Source organism: Pimephales promelas, chromosome 1 (genome assembly GCF_988280905.1).
Source record: "Pimephales promelas chromosome 1, fPimPro1.hap1.1, whole genome shotgun sequence".
Lineage (NCBI taxonomy): Eukaryota > Metazoa > Chordata > Actinopteri > Cypriniformes > Leuciscidae > Pimephales > Pimephales promelas.
This window is the reverse complement of record NC_142769.1, coordinates 31,747,615-31,766,895: the sequence shown is the minus strand read 5'-3', so window position 1 is coordinate 31,766,895 and position 19,281 is coordinate 31,747,615. Positions and strand designations below refer to the sequence as shown.

The 19,281-nt window shown below is 38.1% G+C and overlaps 1 protein-coding gene and 1 long non-coding RNA gene across 9 annotated transcripts in view; both read left to right on the top strand.

The window, feature by feature from the left end:
• The window catches only part of chd9 (chromodomain helicase DNA binding protein 9), a 70,108-nt gene extending 61,666 nt beyond the window's left edge, over positions 1-8,442 (top strand). For 5 of the 8 annotated variants that reach the window (XM_039657147.2, XM_039657122.2, XM_039657130.2 and 2 more), the window contains 8 exons: positions 520-680; positions 923-1,153; positions 3,552-3,729; positions 3,843-3,982; positions 4,079-4,300; positions 4,458-4,595; positions 4,679-4,783; positions 5,078-8,442. In XM_039657147.2, the coding sequence (XP_039513081.2) occupies positions 520-680; positions 923-1,153; positions 3,552-3,729; positions 3,843-3,982; positions 4,079-4,300; positions 4,458-4,595; positions 4,679-4,783; positions 5,078-5,959 (2,057 nt within the window). In that variant the 3' untranslated portion in view covers positions 5,960-8,442. The remainder of the gene's footprint in view (positions 1-519; positions 681-922; positions 1,154-3,551; positions 3,730-3,842; positions 3,983-4,078; positions 4,301-4,457; positions 4,596-4,678; positions 4,784-5,077) is intronic. The other 3 variants (XM_039657157.2, XM_039657152.2, XM_039657140.2) reach the window with 3 other exon arrangements.
• Positions 8,443-9,604: 1,162 nt separating this feature from the next.
• Positions 9,605-10,823, top strand: LOC120470900 (uncharacterized). The gene is made up of 2 exons (XR_005620672.2): positions 9,605-9,954; positions 10,518-10,823. It is a non-coding gene; the product is annotated as an uncharacterized LOC120470900 (long non-coding RNA).
• The last annotated feature ends 8,458 nt before the right edge of the window (positions 10,824-19,281 follow it).

Genomic DNA, 19,281 nt, shown 5'->3' with positions numbered 1-19,281 from the left:
GGGGAATCAAAACTGTCAAGTACGACTAACAAGAAAGAAAGAAAATAATTAAATAACAAATAAAAAGAACAAAACAAAGACCCAAAATGGTCACCCACTGCTAAATAATATGTTCGCTTACAGAGAGATAAATAAAAACATCCCAGCATCTCAGAATACATATTTAATCCAAATTAAAAAAAAAAAACAGTCTTGTCTTGCGGTCAAGAAAGAGATTGACATTGCTTCGTCACACTGTAAATGGAAGGAATGAAAGTTGAGTGCATTGCATTGTGGGAAACGGCACGCAGTGCGGTGTTCCCTGGTTGTATATTTCACATTTTGGCAAATGTTGTAGGTTGTCTGGGTATTCTGTTGCAAAGTACAAAAACAGAAATATTGATATGAAAGTGTGCAGTTCCAAATATAGCCTTTTAAAATACTTGAATGTGTAGTTTTAGTTTGCAAAATGTAAAAATGGATAATGTTTAAAGTGTGTTTGACTGTATATCGTTGATGGGTCTGTCTGTATTCCGGTAGCGTCAGCAGTACCTGGTGTTAAAGGCTTTGACGAAGACAGCATTGCCTCTCTCAACACTACACAAGATGACATGCAGGACAGTCATGTGACCAATGGTATCTCCCACCCTCCCCACCCTTTCCAGGGTGGATATATGCTTGCTGCCTCCTACTGGCCAAAGGTTAGCAGGCCAAGCCAACATCTTGTGCCAGTTCTGGCCTCACTTTCTCAGTGTTGTCTTAGTTAAAGCTCTTCTGTAAGAAAAGTATACTTTCATTAATTAAAAAGTGATAACTTTATATAAAGGTTAGTCTGCTTTGGAACATGATGTTTGTCTCTGCTTCACCATAATCTTACAGGTCGACCTTATAGTACAGTCCTTGCTTGTGATGTCCTTAAAATAATACTGTCCTCTCGTTGCAGGACCGTGTCATGATTAACCGGTTGGACAGTATATGTCAGGCAGTGTTGAAGGGGAAATGGCCAGGGGTTCGTCGTGCTTATGAAGGCAACGCAGTGACTTCTTTCTACACCACCAAACTCCTGGACAACGCAACCACGCTCACAGAAGACCCCTCAGCCTCCCCTCAGGGTTCAAAGGTGAAGAAGCATGTTGCAGACAGAGAAAAGGAGTTCTCAGTCAAAATCAATAACGTATGTTATTTTAAGTTTTCCCCCACAAATGCCGATCTGCAATGTCATTGCAGTGCTTGGCATGTTTTGTTTGTTTTTATCGTTTGGTCTCCCCCCTTTTCCTCCTTTATTTGTTTTCTTCTTTCTTCCTTTTATTTGACTTTGCTTTGAAAATTTTGCAGCTTTGGTTTCATTTTCTGGTTATTTTCTAAGAAGTTTGCTTTCCATACCTGCCTGGAGACCAATGGTCTATTCCTGTGACTTTCACTGGGGTCAACTCAAATCTACTACACTGAAGTTGCAACATTTTCCCATTTAAACTAAACCCAGTACACAAATCAGTCTTAGCCTCCCTCTCCTTTGTTTTGAAGGTGAAGTGTGTAATTTCTGTGACACTAGCAAAAGGGAAATTTACCCAAATTAATTTACCAATACCTCAGTACTTCAAGAAGTTTGGCTAAAACAAATATAATAACGTACCCGAGATGTGACCATGGAGTGCAGTTATCAGGCCTACGATATGACCAAATATCCGAACAGACATTTATCATTACATTTTTAAGTTTTCAATTCTGACAAATTATTAGTTTTATTATATTTATTATTTATTATATACTTGAACAGCTATTTGAACAAAATTGAACCGCTATTTTCAGTTTCGGGACGAAATGTTATTTTATGGGACAAAATCAGTGACCGAAACAGATTTAATTAGCGCTTCTCCAATGCCATGTTTTCACTGTGTTCAGAGTCTATCTCGTTCACGTGTATAAGCTTACAACAGTTAACCATGCCAGCTGTGTAGACAATTTTATTATGTTTTATTATATAACTGCAGATTCAAAATTCTGTACATTTCTTACAAAATTCAAACAATAAATGTGGTTTTGGCGCTTTTTAATTCAACATGACCGATGATCACTCAGTTCAAGCGGAAACATGGATCAAGCTCACGTGAACCGATCGTCTTCATGGGTGAACACCAGATAGTAAAGTGAAAGGTTAGATTAGATGAAAGACTACATTACAATTTACCAAAATGACTCATGTAATCGCTCAATCAGTGTTTCAACCAGGGAAAGACATCAATTAAACAGCTTGTAGCTTATACAATGTCACTTAACTTTACATTTACCTTAAAAAAAAACTGAACTGTTCGATGTCCATAAACGTATTAGTTAGCTAGAAAAATAACTATAGAGAAGACCATTTTGCTAAATATATGTACTTTTACATATTCATTATATTTTTTACTTAACCTGTTAGTGATATCTTCATTATTTCATGTATGTGACTTGTCTGAATAAATCTGTCAAGAAAATAGTTTATTGTCGTTTAAATGTTTATATTTCACCAACAAACTGGAGTAAAAAAAAATATTTTATTAAAAAGTTGATTAAAAACTGCATTATATATGTGCAGTTTAAATGTGTGTAACTTAATTTTTGCTATTTTCAGAAATTGGAATTCGGTGCATCCCTAATTACATTAATTAAAGAAAATAATAATAATAGTGTTTTTTTCTTACTCTAAATACACATGACTGTATTATTCACTTTTGTTCAAAAGTTTGTGCTCTGTAAGATTTTTTTTTTTTTAAGAAACATAATGTTACATTAAGAAACAGCATAATGTTGTGAAAGATTTCTTATTTCTATTTCAAAGAAATGCTGTATATTCATCAAAGGATCCTGAAAAAGTTTATTACAGTTTCCACAGAAATATTAAGCAGCACAGCTGTTTTTAAATTGACAATAAGAAGAAATGTTTCTTGAGAACCATATCAGCATAGTAGAATGATTTTTGAAGGATCATGAGACATTGAAGAATGGAATAATGATGCTGAAAATTCAGCTTTTCTTCACTGGAATAAATTACATTTTAAAATGTATTCAAATAGAAAACAGTTATTATAAATTGTAAAATAAATAAATACAATATTGCTGTTTTACTGTGTTTTTGATCAAATAAATTCAGTGTTGGTGAGCATAACAATCTCTTGAATGTTAGTGTAATACAGCTGTGTCTATATTTGACAAACAGATAGTCCCAGCCCAAATTTTCCCAAACTTAGCCAATGTTGCTAATGTCGGACTGGTCAGGATGCTTAGACAGAGCAATGTTTTTATAACACCAAATTGTGAGAATCAACCCATGTATTAAATTACACACATCACCTTTAAGTCCTTTTCTGTGTTCCTGTGTTGCCTCAACCCACAAGAGAGACAATTATATTACTTGCATATTGGTTAAAACTGATGTCATTTGAGTACCTCATATGAGTAAAAACGTATCTGTAAAAACGGTTTGTTTATTCAGTAAACCTTCACTGGTATCGAACCATTATCGTAGGCTTTATAGGACATCCCCCGATTAGCAATGTGTCCTTAACCTCTGACCTTTGGCCTGTGACCTGCAGCAGGAGGGCAGCCTTAAACTGACCTTCCAGAAGCAAGGCCTGCCTCTGAAGCGCCCCCTGGAGGGTGAGGAGGGACCTCTCGCCCAACAGCAGTACTTAGCCCGGCTACAAGAGTTGCAGAACGCATCTGATACCAGCCTAGCGGACTACACCAAAACACTGAACAGCTATCCACAAGGTAACACATAACCTAACATACTTGCTCAGATACCTGCTTTACCCACATAACACTGTACACAATGTACAACTCTGGAGGACACTAGAAACGCATGTTCTTTTGTGGTATTGCAGTACCGCCAGGGCAAATGCGACTGAATGGAGTGATTGATGGGCAGCCTGTTGTGAAGAGGAGGAGAGGACGGCGGAAGAATGTGGAGGGGATGGACCTGCTGTTCATGAACAGAAACAGGCCTTCTGTGATGCCAGAGCAGGTTCGACTTTTTTATATTTTAATTCTATATGTAGAAAGCAAGAAATTCTTCATTCTTCAGTATCAATAAGGCAAATGCACCCCCCTACTTTTGCAGGTTCCTGCTGGTTGGAGTGGTGGCATCGCAGGTACATCTGCTCCCCCTGGGCTGAGCACACCTCAGGGGCCCGGTACCCACGATACGGAGAGCCGCGTTCCCGTTATCAGCCTCAAAGATGGGACGCGACTAGCTGGAGAGGATGCTCCAAGACGGAAAGATCTTGACCAGTGGCTGAAGGAGCACCCGGGCTTCGTGGCAGATGTGGGAGCTTTTATCCCTGTAAATACCAGATGCCAGATAATTCTCTGAATTTTTAAAAATTGTTAACAATAATCCCAAATTCTTAAACAATACAAATGCCATCATCTAATTTTATGTTCAAATCAAGTTATTCTTTCAAATGTTAAAAAGTTTCTGATCATTACTTCTTTTGCAGAGTGCAACCAAGCTGCAGTTTCAAGATGGCAGACCAAAACAGAAGAGACATCGCTGTAGAAACCCCAACAAAATTGACATCAACAGCCTGACAGGAGAAGAGAGAGTACAGATTATCAACAGGCGAAATGCTCGCAAGGTGAGTCTATGATGTTATTGACTTTGTGTGCACATTTTTTTGCTGTACTGGATGTGGTTTGTAATACTTTTTCCTATTTCCAGATTGGTGGTGCGTTTGCTCCACCTCTGAAAGATTTAAGCCGGTTCCTTCAAGAGAATCCAGAGTATGGCGTCCCACCAGAGTGGGCTGATGTTGTTAAACAGTCTGTGAGTAAAAAGCGCAACACATTCCATTTCAAATACAGCGCATTTTTTCAGAAATTAAGCGTGTCATGATATATCGGTATTTCTGTTAACCATGATATTTAAAAAATGTAATATTGTTATCATACTACACATGTATAATAGTATGTATATAGTATCCAGGGACAGTAACTAGGCCTGCACCTGAAAAGGTTTGGGAAAAATGTGTGTACCAAAGTCCGTACCTACGCAGTATATTAACTGAAGCTTTATAGATGTTTTTACTTAGTTGTATAACAAATGCGTTTGTGTTTTCAGGGTTACCTCCCTGAAAGTATGTTCGACCGCATCTTGACTGGCCCCATCGTTCCCGAAGAGGTGAGCCGGCGAGGTCGACGCCCCAAAAACGCTCTGGCTAAAGCAGCCACCATGTCCAGTGCCAGTGCCAACGCCGCCCTGGGGCTCAACCCACTCTTATCCAATCTCACTGGGCTGGATCTGCCTAGTCTTCAAGCTCTTCAGCACAACCTTCAGAGCCTCCAGTCTCTCCAACTCACCACTGGCCTAATGGGACTGCCTCCCGATCCCACCAACATGGCCGCCATGTTTCCGATGATGCTGTCCGGAATGACCGGCCTGCCGAACCTCCTCGGGATGAGCGGTCTCCTCGGAAAGCCCTCGCAGGAAGCGGCGGGTGGAGCTTCGACAGTCGACGAGGACGGAAAAAAGAGGAACGGCGGAGATTCCGCCACGCACAAAGCGTTGGCTCAGACTTTGATTCCGGATAGCAAAGCGGAAAGGACAGAGGGTCAAAGCTCCAGAGCCACCACCTCGATGGCGACCAACTCGAATCAAACAAGTGCTTCTGTTTCAGGCCACTCACTGGCCCTCAACCCCCTTCTCCTCTCTAGTATGCTCTACCCAGGGATGCTTCTTACTCCAGGCCTTAACCTGCCTGTGGCCAACCAGCCGCAAGCTGCAAACACTCAGCCAACCCCGCTGCTGCAACCAGCTGCCTCTGAAGCCACGGTCCAGCGGCCCGGCCGCTCAGAGGACAGAGACAGCGATGAGGGGGAGGAGCCCGACGAAAAGAAAGATACCAGTGGTCCAGAAGGCTCAGCGAAGGCGGAGTCGTCCTCCTCCGAGTCCGACAGCTCCTCCTCGTCATCCGAGGATTCCGATTCCAGCGAAGAAGACTGAGTCTTTATACATGTATAAATAAATATTATATATTTATATACATCTCTTAGAAATGTATACATATACACACATATAGGAATTATCCTGCATTTACTACATCATGTTTTTTGTTTCCATGTAAATATAATAACTAAAGTGTTGTGTAACGGAGGAAAAAATGGAAAACGGAGATTCTAGAGAAACTGAAATGAGATTTCAGTGTTTGTTTAGGTACATTGTCGTTTCGAAGAGACGTTTTGCATGTCGGAAAAAACAAAAAAACAAAACAAAACAAAAAAAAAACTTTGTGAAATTGTATTACACCATGATGTACAATTGCAACAGACAAGAAGCAAAAACTAAAAGGCATTATTGTTCTAACTATGTCGGGATTTAATTTTATTAAAGAAATGAGGATGCTGTTGCTCATTGCAGAGCTGTATAATTAATATATTTTCTTTTGGGAGAAAAAACACATCGACTGTTTGGGTTTCATTTGTAAATACTTGAGCAGGATCCTGAACACATAGACTTCACAGAGCATACCTACAGATCCACAGCAATAACACACAGGCAGCTTATGAATGTCACAGAAGCTGTAGAGACCCTGAATTTGTTCATTCATTCATTCATTCATTCATCACACACGTTCTTGTTCATTCACTCCTCTTGCGATTTGTGCATCTGTTTACTGTCCTGGACTCTGCCTCCTTCCTTCTTTTAAATTATCTTCATACAGCTATTTTTACCCAAAGATTTGAGTTTTGTACATAACACATGGGTGCAGGGAATCCATCTTGCCAACACGCAGTAGCTACGGTGCCGTCTATAGTTTATCATACCGCCCCTGAAACATGCTTCCAACAAATATTACCGTTTTTATTTCAGACCACTTTCCTTCACATCCATATATTCATACATTTCTTTTAGCGTTCAGACAGCACTGTGTGTGTGTGTGTGTGTGTGTGTGTGTGTGTGTACACGTGTGGCGTTCTGTGCTTATGAACACTTGCCTCAATTTGTATGAAAATCTATGTGTCCAAGGTCCTGTTGGCCTCACATGCAAACCTTCTCGCGACAGACAGCAGTGCGTATATATCCTCTTTTTTTCCACAGACTGCTACAGTATTGACGCATTAGTTCATCTCTCGCTAAATCACCCACGTTTGTAATCCGTGTAAAAGTATTGAGAGAAATTCAAGTATTTCCAGTAGTATTTCAGATACTTTATCAGGCACATAAAGTCCTCAGATTTGATGGGAGGGTTAAACACACTATACAGGTCAACATTACGTTCCTTTAGTCTGATCAAATACGTCCGTCGTTTTTCACATCCACGTAGTCGCCTTGCTGCTGTTAGATGTAAATGACTGATCTAGAAGTGTCCTTATGCCATACTTCAGTGTCTGTCCCTCATTGCAGTCGAGCACCTCGGGCCAACACGATGAACCTCATTGGCGTTTTGAATCAGGACGTGTATGTGATTTGTTTTCTGTTACATGTGCTGATGTACCCTTGTTCTAGACTGTTAGGCTCATTTGATTCACGCCAGTCTCTGCTGCGTCACGTTTGTTCATATTCAGGTTTGGCTACTGAAGTTTTCCATTTGTGATGCAAATTTCTTCGGGATGCACTGCACAATGCAACTCTTTGCCTGTCTCACTAGTGAACACAGTAATATTATTGGGTCTTTCCAAGCATGTATGAGGACATTCAACATGGATTCACTCAGATGCCCCCACTTTGATCTCTCTCAGTGTGATTTTTGCCTCAGTAGATGTTCTGAATGCCCTCTCCTTTCCACTGTGGCATCAGATCTTCCTCTTTTCAGTTAGTTTGTGGTGAGCCACGCACTTTGAAACTGTGTACAGGTATTGCTGCTTTCCACTTCTTCCCAAACCCGCACATGAAACCTATATACAGTAGTTCCTCTTATTATGACATCGCAGCATTAGCATCTCATTTAACTGAATAATGTTCTGAGAAGAATTGCAGGTTGACTGAGAATTGGACATTTACCTTGGTTTTCTTTATTTCTTTTTCATGTGTATAGATGCATTCAGTATTTTGGTTGTATTTCATGTGTTGCATTATGAACCGCTGGACTACTGACCAGAATCAGGGCAAGACTTGCCGTTGTGGCACAAAGACAATGACATCCACCATGCAACAGCAGATGAAATATAAATACACTACTGCAAATAAAAGTTTGTTTTCAGTTATGTGAATGATTGAATTGACAAACAGACTCATTTGTTTTCATGGCTTATTTTGTTTCATATTTTTAATATTTTGAAATTAAAGCCCCCCCTTTTTTTTCCTTTTTTTTTTGGACAGTTGCAATACTTGCAAGTTGTGGCCTGTGTAGTCAATTAATGCTTCTTGTAGTGCAGGATACATGTCTTAAAAGGTTTGTAATTTATTGAATTACTTTCTATGAAGTTCTATAGAAGAAATTGAGGTTTAATTATTTTTATTAAACATATTCTGACTCTACAGAAAAATCTTGTCTCATGTGAAATTTGTCAAATGTATTTGTTTGTTTTGAGCTGAAGCACCAGTTATTAAAATCTAAAACTGTCTAAAATCAAAACATCGATAAAATTTGTTTTTATTAATCCGTGATGAAAGTGGGCTGGTTTGATTGCGTTTGTAATTCAAAGGACATCATGACTATTTGACAGCAAGTGAATTATAAAAGACACGTGTTAGGAACAACAGTGCGGAATGGGATGGACTATAAGGGTAACAATTTATTTTACAGTGTCCTTGTTACATCTATTGTAGTGACTAAATTATGCATAAATACATCCAACTAACCCTAAAGCAAACCAGTACTGTAGGTGTTGTTAATTAATATTACCCAGTAAATGTAATTACACCGAAGCAAGCACAAAGAAGGTATAGCTAAAAGTAAAATGTTGTAAGGACTGGGTGAAATGACGGATCATCTGAATAACCAAATGCATTCTTCCTAAAACCTGAAAGCTTTCAGAACGAATGTAAATTAGTGACATACTGTGTTATACACACACACACCCACTCGCACACACACTCACCCACTTACTCCAGTGGTATCGAGTTACAAGACTTTATGACACATCGGAATGTGGCAGAAATTCCCAGGCAATGGACAAATGTCTGCTCAGGTGTTTTTATTTTTTGCAAATGAAAGGTTACATATTAACAATGAGAATAAAATAAATATATAAAACAGAGGGAGGGGGGGGGGGGTATACAGACATTAGTCTGCTCAGGTCATCGGTTCAGAATTAATTAATTTGCCTGTTAATTCTTTGTACAGTAGCTAAATGTCACTAGTGAGCAATGCTGAGCGAAGCTTTGAGTAATGAACCTTCAGGTGAAGCAATGGGCTGCGAGGTCTCAGTGGTTCAGGAAGCCTCATTTTGCCATCGCTAACTAGCAGTAGTAGATAATGCAAACAATAACAGGAGAAAAATAAAATTACTCTATGAGGGGAGAAAAAACAAATCAAATAACTATAGCTTTCTTGAGACTCGGTGGGAAACAGCAGGATACACATTGCCAAGACTCAAACCGAGCGAGGAACAAGAGGGGGGGGGGGGGGTGTCCTGTTTAGCTCCAACTCCATTTAAACACACCTGAACCAGCTCATTGAGGTCTTAACTTCCAGGCACAAAATTACCAGCATTTCACAATAATTAACAGTATTATTTCACAGTAACTTGTTGTGATTACATTTCCCTGTAATATCCCAATGAATACCTGTAAAAACTACAATATCCTTGGATTTTACAGCATTTAACTCTTATTTTACAATAAAACATTGCAATTTAAAACCTGCTGTTATGTCACAGCAAGGTCTGTAATATCACAGCAACACAGTGAAAAAAAATAAGGATTTCACAGCAGCAAACAGTATTATTGCAGTGAAATACTGTAGCCTATGCCCTGGGAAGTCACGTGACATAACCGAACTGTTGCAGGCTCCGTCGTCTCCCGCCGCCTCTTCTATTTCGGGCTTAACGGAGAAGGTAAGCATGCATGTTTGCAGCACTTACACCCATTTTATTTTAATATGATAATATTTACTTTCAAATAAACGTTTATCGCATGACACAGTTCACATTTTGTTAGCAGCTGCCCGGAATTGTTGAAAGTTCTCACAGCATACTAATAGTTAATGACGATCGAGTTTTGCTATTTTCATGTCTATCACCGTTTAGACAAATCTGGTTTTTGTAGAGTTTATAAAATCAGTGATGGGACAAACATTACTATTTATGTGTGCACATTTCTGTACTTAGTCAATGTTATCATAGATTAGCAGGGCTAACCGTTAGCTGTTTAAGTTAATACATTTCTGCGTCCCAATTCACATACTAACCGTCCTAAATAGTATTCGAAAACAGAATTAGTAACTTACGTCCCAAATCGCACGTTGAAATAAGTGTTTCAAAGATTATCGGGTGGTCTAACGTTACTATTCCCGGTCAGAATCCGAAGTGTAGATCCGTGCACACCTTGTGCGTTGGACCAGGATTCGGTTAGAACAACAAAAGTGTTAAGAACTGAAACTATCTTTGCTTATTACCAGGTGCTTCCTGGGCATCAATCCCGAAAGAGGATCGAAGACCAAGAAGAGGACCACAATGAACCCTCATATTAGCACCCTATTGAGGAAACTAATTGACTTTGAGTGGGCGTCATAGTGTTTTTTAGCAGTGGTACTTGTCAGGCTCCACAGTTAAAAGTTTGCACAATGTCTCTGCATTTTCTGCATTTTAAAATGGCTTTTATGAAAACAATCTTAAAGTTGAAATTCTAAAAAAATTAATTTCTTAAATTCTTGCTGTACATTGAAACATATGTGTTAATAAATATGCCATTGGGCTAACATTGACTTAACCTCAGAGTTGTTTGTTGTTGGGCGGGGGGGGGGGGGGGGGTTACATTGTGTGTGTGTGTGTTTATATGAAGAGTTCAGATGCAAAAGCCTCTAAGTGCCATTTGAAATTTTCTTCTAGAATGATCATTTTTATCAAGCTTGTATATTTAAGTTCAGTAATTTCACTTTAATGGCAATGATATTTATCTATTAATTGTTATTTAGGTGAAATTACTGAACTTAAATATAAAAGTTTGATAAAAATCATTATTAAAGAAGAAAATTTCAAATGGCATTTAGAGGCTTTTGCATCTAAACTCTTCATATATATATATATATATTGTAATTCCCCAGTAATGTACTGTAATATCACAGATATAAAATTACAGTAAATTGCTGTGAGCATATTTCACATTATATTACTGTAATCCTTACTGTGAAAGTAATGCAAAATTTATCCAATTATTTACTGTAAATTCACAACGAAAATTTTAACAGTGGGTGTTTTGAGGCAAGTTGGAGCTAAACTCTACAGACAGTGGCCCACCAAAAGCAGGTTTGAACAGGGCATCTCAACATTAAATAGTCATCAATGAATCTCAAACATTTTGACAGGAAGTGTTTCAACACCTCTAAAATCAGTCTGTCAGTGTTGTCATAATTTCGTTTAGATAAAGCTCTGACCCAGAGATTAATGTAAGAGGCTTTTTTCTGCTTGTCCAACCTGTCATTAATTTGTTACAATGGACAGACTCTGACTGACAACCAGCCATGCTGTGTTTATCAGTAACCATGTCTTCACACGCCATCAGGTTAAATGTCAACTCGCGTTGCCTGGCAGGTGAAACACAAAGTCTGTGGGAATCTAAATCAACAAACCCTGGTAATTGTAACCATGCTGAAGTATGTTTGTAGTGCCTGCACCAATGCCAACAGGAAGTTCACTGTGTTGTCATAGAAATCAGGTTATAGGAGACATACTACTTAGGTGGAGATTGAATATGATGCAGCTCTAAAGAGCACATTACTGCCTATGGTTAACATCTGCTGAGATACTTCACTACATTTTATTGTTGTCTTTCTTTTAGCATCAAAATATTCAATAGAAGAATATTGGGATATTACAATGGGGTGCAACTCAAGTAAAGGTACTGAGGTTGTAGATTCATCCAAAAAACCTGGAGACAGACGCAAATCTGTTGAATCAGACGACTCATCGGACAAAGAAGAGGACGATGTAAATGAAATCTCACACACAGAGAATATTGGGACTGAGACGGAAGACAGCTGATACTGTCTTTAAATTCGCTGGCTACCTTCCTCAAGCTTCTATGGTAAGACTCATAAATCTGATTTGACATGTCTAGAAACTATTTCCTATCACCACATTTTATTGATCATGCATAATAGTTAATTTATCTGCTCAATTGAAAGAACAACATCAGGAATCATTGAAACACTCTTAAAAAAATAAAGGATCCAAACGGGGGTGTCAAAACAATGCCATGAAAGAATCATTGCTGGTTCCCTAAATAACATTTTAGAGGAACGTTCTTAAAGGTTCTCAAATAAAATGTTCAATGGGTGTTAAATGTTCTTCATGGAACCATCGAAAGATGTACCTTTGTTTTTTAAGAGTATCATACACTTGACATGACTACATATATGACACACACACACACACTTATATGACTTTTATCTGTTTCAGTTTATTTCCAGTCCAGTTGTGATCAGCTAAGTTTCCAGGAGAGTGTGATGAGATCTACATCCCAGCCTGTTACTTTCTATGTTCTCATCTCATCGTGTGATCTCTGTCCATTATACATACTGCAATACCTTCCTTCTTTATGGTTCTGCATTAAACTTAAGGAAATTATCAAAGATGAAAAAGGTTATGATATCACATTGCTATTGTGATATTATAGCAGATTCTGCTGTTTAAGAATGCAAATAAATATTCTTAAGAAATAATGAATTCATTATTATTATTTTTTTACACCCCACATGCACGCTTTATTATTTTAACATGCTAAATTCACTTGTGGAACAATATCTTCAAAGACCAACAGATGGCTCTCTCTCTCTCTCTTTCTCTATTTAAATTTGATAATATTTTTTTATTTATGTATTTTTATTTTTATTTTACAGGTCCATACATTACGGTCAAAGATACTACCTGTCATACTTAATAAACCATCTGCAAATGTACATTAATAACCCACAGAAAAAAAAAAAGAAAGAAACGTATCATATGCTCGGTAAACAGTAGGCCTACTAAAAGAAGGAGAGACCCATTAAGCCTTCATTCTAAATTATATACACATAACCATTATAAGACATAGTAAAATCAGAATGAGAACTAAACAAACATGTTGGGGTAAACCTCAATGACTCATAAAGCCCTCTACCAAGGGGGAATAAAAAAGATTAAAAAGAAAAAAGGGAAAAGAAAAGGACACCAAAATCCCCATTAAACAAATGATGGGAGTAATAGAGTGATATACGTTATCCATCTTTCCCATATTTTCAAAAAAGTTCCCTGTTGCAATCTCAAAGCAAAATTAACCCTTTCCATCTTTAAAGTATCGTAGATAATGTCAATCCAGTCCTGGTTTTAACCACCTTTAATAGCTTTTCTTTTAGCAGCACTTAGGATCTGAAATAAGTATTTGACATGAGAAGAGACATTTTTTTGTTGTTAGGGCACCTAAATATAAAGACTCAAATTTAAATTGAATGTCCATCTGAAAAATGATTTGCAAAACTTAATAAACCTCCCTCCAAAATGGAATCAATAATGTACAGGACCAGAAAATGTGAAAATGATTTGCTTCGAGGCACCCATATTGTCGCCAAACATGCCGAAGAATTTGTGTCGTGCTTCTTTTGAGCTGGAATAATGAAAAACCTTATAAGGTTTTTCCAGCAAAACTCTCGCCAGAAAGATGAACAGAAAGTTTTCCACTGTATCTCTCACCAGTACTTCCAATCTTCTTTCTTTAGAACAAAGTTTCCTTCCTGTTCCCATTTTTGCGTCACATACACTGAACTACCTTTTGTCCCCTTGTATTCTTGAGATGAGCTTTCGGTTAGAGCCAGCAAGATAAGCCTCTATAAAGACTTTAAATAGAATGTTATCCCAGCCTACTATTGTTCACCTCTTCTGCATTTGGTCAGTATAATGGACCTGGACTTGACCCATAGCACCCTGTATTATTCCCGGACTAAGGACACGCCCGGCACAGATGCATTGGCGCACAACTGGCCGCAGGGGCACAAATATGTGTTTCACCCAGTGAGCCTTCTTGCGCAAGTTCTCTGAACTTGTACTCCTCCTCGACAGCACCTCCTTGACCGATTCCTCTGAGGAAGGACCTCCTTTCTCAGGGACAGGGCACCCTATGGCACCCTCATCCTGATATTTGGAAGCTTCTTGGACGAGACGAGGGAGGTTTGAGTACCCACCAGCAGTGGTGGCTACCATCACTTCCGCTAGAGCGTCGTCCAGGAATCAAGTCTATCCATTGAAGTGGAACCTCTTCGTCAACTGGTGCTCCTCTCACTGAGAAGACGCTCGGAGATGTTTGATCAGTGTTGTGCTTTCCTTCCTTCAAAATGGGTTGGAGTGAAGGCTGTCTCCCTCCACCCTCAAAGTCTATATTGTCGCTATTGCTGCGCACCATGACCCAGTCGAAGGTAAGTCTGTGGGGAAGCATGACCTGATCGTCAGGTTCCTGATAGGAGCGAGGAGACTGATTCCTCCCCGCCCTCCTCTAGATCCCTCTTGGGACCTCTCAGTGGTTTTAACTGCCTTGCAGAGTGCTTTCCTTGCAAAGCCCTGAGTTCCTCCAGCACTCCTGACGTCGGCGCCGGTGTCTATTGCCTGCACGTCGGTTAGGTGCCTCCCGTGTGCATGGTCCCTCCTCTGAACGACCCCCACCTGTATTTCCACTGTAAGCCTCTCTGAGTATGTGTCTTTCCCTTGGCAAGCCACCTTGCCACCCCTGGGGTTGAAAATTTCCCCATGCGACTACAGTAGGCACCCTAGTGTTCTTTCTCCATATGCATTCCTCTGGGTCATATGTGTATTCATATGTGTAATACCGATATTGATATTTTCAGGTCTTGAAATCGATATCTGATATTTTCGATATCTGAAATTTTCTCATCTGGAGAGGGCCTCTAAATCAGTCAGCTAGCGTCGCCGAGTTGCGTGTGCGTATCATCAGCATCGTCCTCCATTACACCACTATTGGCTGGCTAGCTCATTTGACGTCGAGTAACTCCGTCTGCTTTGACTTTTTATTTTTTCCTTCGGGCATTCTCAAAACCCACTGTCTGAAATCACACTGTAAACTTAGTTTGTTTCTAAATCCAGGTTGTAGTGCGTAACTTTGTCCGAAATTCAAACCGGAAGTCCCAAATTGTATTTTATCTACGTGAAATTAATGCACATTTGACAAAACCTGAACCTTTGTGTATGCAGCATGAGATCAAATGTAATATGAGCCTAAAAAAACAGGTTACTTTACAAAGTGGTTTAAAAGAGATTTCTGTCAAAGTGGGACTTTTTATTGACCGTTATCATTTTTATACTGAACTAGCTAATGATATTTTCTACCCCCTATTCCAATAAACCAAACAATCACATTTTAGATTTTCAATATTTTATTATCACATTGTGACTACTATCTCATTCTGATAAGCAAATCTTGACCTGATGCACATACAGATGAGCACCACTAGGGGGCAAAAGTACTCTTTATGGAATCAGCATTTTCTGCAGTTGCACCCCTTGCTGAGAGCATTCAATGTGAAATGTGTGTTTTAAGATTAACACAGAGTGGGTTGAGCTCACAGAAAAGCTATTCTATAAAGCCCAGTTTCACACTCTCATCAGAAAGACAGCAGGAAATGGTTGCAAAATATTATTATTCCACAAATGGATACTGTGAATAAATTATAATGTTTGAAACGATAAATGAAAAGCATTTTTCAAGAAAATGTGGCGCTTAATAGCTTTTTAATTTCAGATGATGCATGAAAAGGACTTACAGTATTTCTCCTGCCACTTCCTGACGAGAGTAAACACACCTGCAGAGAGCTAGTGTCTTAGTTTCTCTTTTATCAGTTAATTAATATGAATGCTTAAAATACCCATTATCTCTGTGGTTACATGAAACCAAATGATCCACTAATGTTAACGCTATGTTATGTTAATACACTCGCTCCTCTGCAGGAGTGTAGTATAGTGCAAGCCATTGATTGACATCAATTTAATTTAATTGTTGTCACAGACAATTGGATGGTGAAATATCGCTTCACTGGGTAATTCTGTATGCAGTGTGACCAACATCTGGATCTGAGATGAATCAATTTACATGTCTGAAAAATAAAATCCATTTTCCTCACATATCATGTTTTATCATATTAGTTTAATAAGGCAAGCTGGTGTTGAGCATGATGACGAGGAATGAGGATGCTGGGATATTTTGGGAGGTTAAAGATATGTTACTCTCTCTTCCCCTGGCAAGATTTCTTTATTTCTATACATTCAGCCGCCATTTGATTAGATAGACTTGTTCAGCACATCTGCTTGTTAAAATATGTGACCCTGGACCACAAAACCAGCCTTAAGGTGCAATAGCCAAAAAACACTGTATGGGTCAAAATTATCGATTTTTCTTTTATGCCAAAAATCATTAGGATATTAAGTAAAGGTCATTACTTACCTTAAATAAATAATTACCTTAAAAAAAAATTGTATGCAGCACAATCGCCAACAAAAAATTGAAACCTTTAAAGGCTATTTTCTCAATATTTAATTTTTTTTTTTTTTTGCACCTTCAGATTCCCAATTTCAATTTATTCAACTTTCAGGTGATGTACTGTATAAATCTCAAATTTGAAAAAAGGACACATAAGACTGCTTTTGTGGTCCAGAGTCACATGTCTGTAATCTAACTGCTCTAAATAGTTTATGTTTAGTACAGATGGGTATAAGATTCACTTGCTGTTCAAACTAAACATGAGAATGAGGAAGAAATGTGAGTATCACGGACACCCCAAACAGGATTTTCACAAACAAAAGCCATTATGGAATACTTTCCAAAACCATGTTCGTTAAGCAGAAACTGCCCTTGTTAACAAGAAAGGTGCAAGGAAATTGATGACCAGACTCACAAATGCTGGACAATATGAATTTTGAATGTAATTTGCAAATGATATCCAAAATGTGATGAAGATGAATTCATGAATTTACCATGCCTTGTGGCAACAGAGTGCTGCAGTGATGATGTATATCTGTAGGCCAAACCGAAAGTTAGATGCCGTGACAAAAATTCAATAGGATCATTCCATTTGCTTAGATTATTACAGAAAATAAGAAATATTTTTAAATTGTATGATTCTATCACATTTTGTTCTTCATGATAATCTTCAAAAATTAACAAAACTTTTATGAATTTTGAAGCCTAAATGCAATCTCCAGAATTAAAAAGATAACGTTGGCTGTGCAAACCACGGTTGCATCATGGCTTCAATGTCACCACCACCAACTCTTTCAGTCTTTTTCCACTTACATATAATTTGTAAGTATTTGGTCTGAACCCAGAGGAATATTCGTGAGAAAAGGAGTTGGGGTGGAGGAGGGATGCAGGAAAACAATATTGTATGTCAGTAAATCAGCTCCTCTCACACTGATTGGGTATTGTCTATGAACGTGCTCCTCCTGAACTTTGTTAATAAAACATAATTATATATATATATATATATATATATATATATAATTTAGGGAGTTGTTATGACACATTTTTTATTTTTATTTTAAAATTTAAACGTTAAATGTCACATGTGGCAGTATTGCTGCTTCTATATGCATCCATTTTCAATAGTCATCCTCAAATGGCCACCTTTATCAGGAAAACTCAACCCATTGCAATGCACACTTAATTCCATGCTTGTAACAATGAGTTCAGTGAACATAAATGGCCTCCACAGAAAACAGCACCTTTCAATATTCAAAAATGCATTTGAATAGCAGAATTTCTTCAATTCAAATACCATGCTGAATCTGTGACATTAAGAATTAAAACTGTAATGTGCAATAATTAAGACTGAGTGCAAATACATTTACTTTGCTCATTAAGACTGTAAGTTAAGTTCAACATATACATTAATAATTATATTAATTCTGCACAGTATATTTAGAGCTAGTTGTGTGTGATTGATCTGTGTCTTAGCTCAAGGTGAGAGAAAGTAAGCATCTGGTTCCATGAATGTGCATCATGTGTGTGTTGACTATGGAGTGTGTGCTGTGTGATCTGCTCTGTCTCAAGGTGAATGAGAGTAAGAGTATAGCGCTCTGGCAGCTGCAGTGTAATTATGTGAAAGCTGCTGGTGTGTGTATATAAAATGCCTGCCTGGCAGGTGTAGCCATTCATCTCCCAGATGAGGTTTTCTTTTCTTTTTTTTCTTTTTTTTTTGAGCTGAGGCAGGGAGAAGTCTTTTCAGTGAAAATGGAGAAAAATGGGAAAACATATTCTAAATGTCATTCATTCAGCCACCATGTCACTCTGACCTTAAAATATAACCTATCCCTTGTTGTAAATGTGAACAAGAGAATCCTGTAAAATACCACATTGTGATAAGAGATGAAGCTATATAAGGTGTGTGTGTGTGCAATCAGTGATGGAGTGAAAAGGTGGCCCTGATGGGGGGCTCACAGCTCCAGTGTGGCCGCATCAATTCCAACTTCTAGCGATCACTGTTATTAATTCAATGCGTTCTGTGCCACAGAAAATAATGAATCTACAAAATATGCAACGTGTGACAGAATTATTATTGTAAAATCACAAAAAACGCCCCCCCCCCCGATATATTGATATTAGTTGAAACTAGCTAAACTAAATTAAAATTAAGTTGGATAATATTAAAATAAAACTAATTAATAATAATAACTCCAATTCTATTTTTAATGATAAAATAACACAGATGTGTAACCCAACTTTCTCTTTCTCTTTTCATTCTTCAAACTTCTCTATAACAAAAAAAGTTTGATTCTCTTCTCTGCTGAGAAGACATTCTCTCCTCCTTATAACCAAAGAGACATTAATAGAGGCTGATTATTAGGCCTACAGGTGTAGCCTAAATAGAGGTTATAAAGTTATAATAAAGTTAACAAGAACACGACCAAAAGCATTGGAAGGACACAATAGAGACTGCAGCGTGAATCTAATAGCCTAACAAGAAAATCAAAAGCCAAAAGTTTTTTATAGGCCAAGCACTGTATAGCTCTGTCGCGGCCTCTTTTGCTTTCAAATATTTAATTTCAAGTAAAGCTTCTGTTCTATTTTCTCTTATTCAGTTGTTTGCTCATAATAATCAGTGACTTGAACTATTATTTATTTGTAAGTATTGTATATATATATATATATATATATATATATATATATATATATATATATATATATAA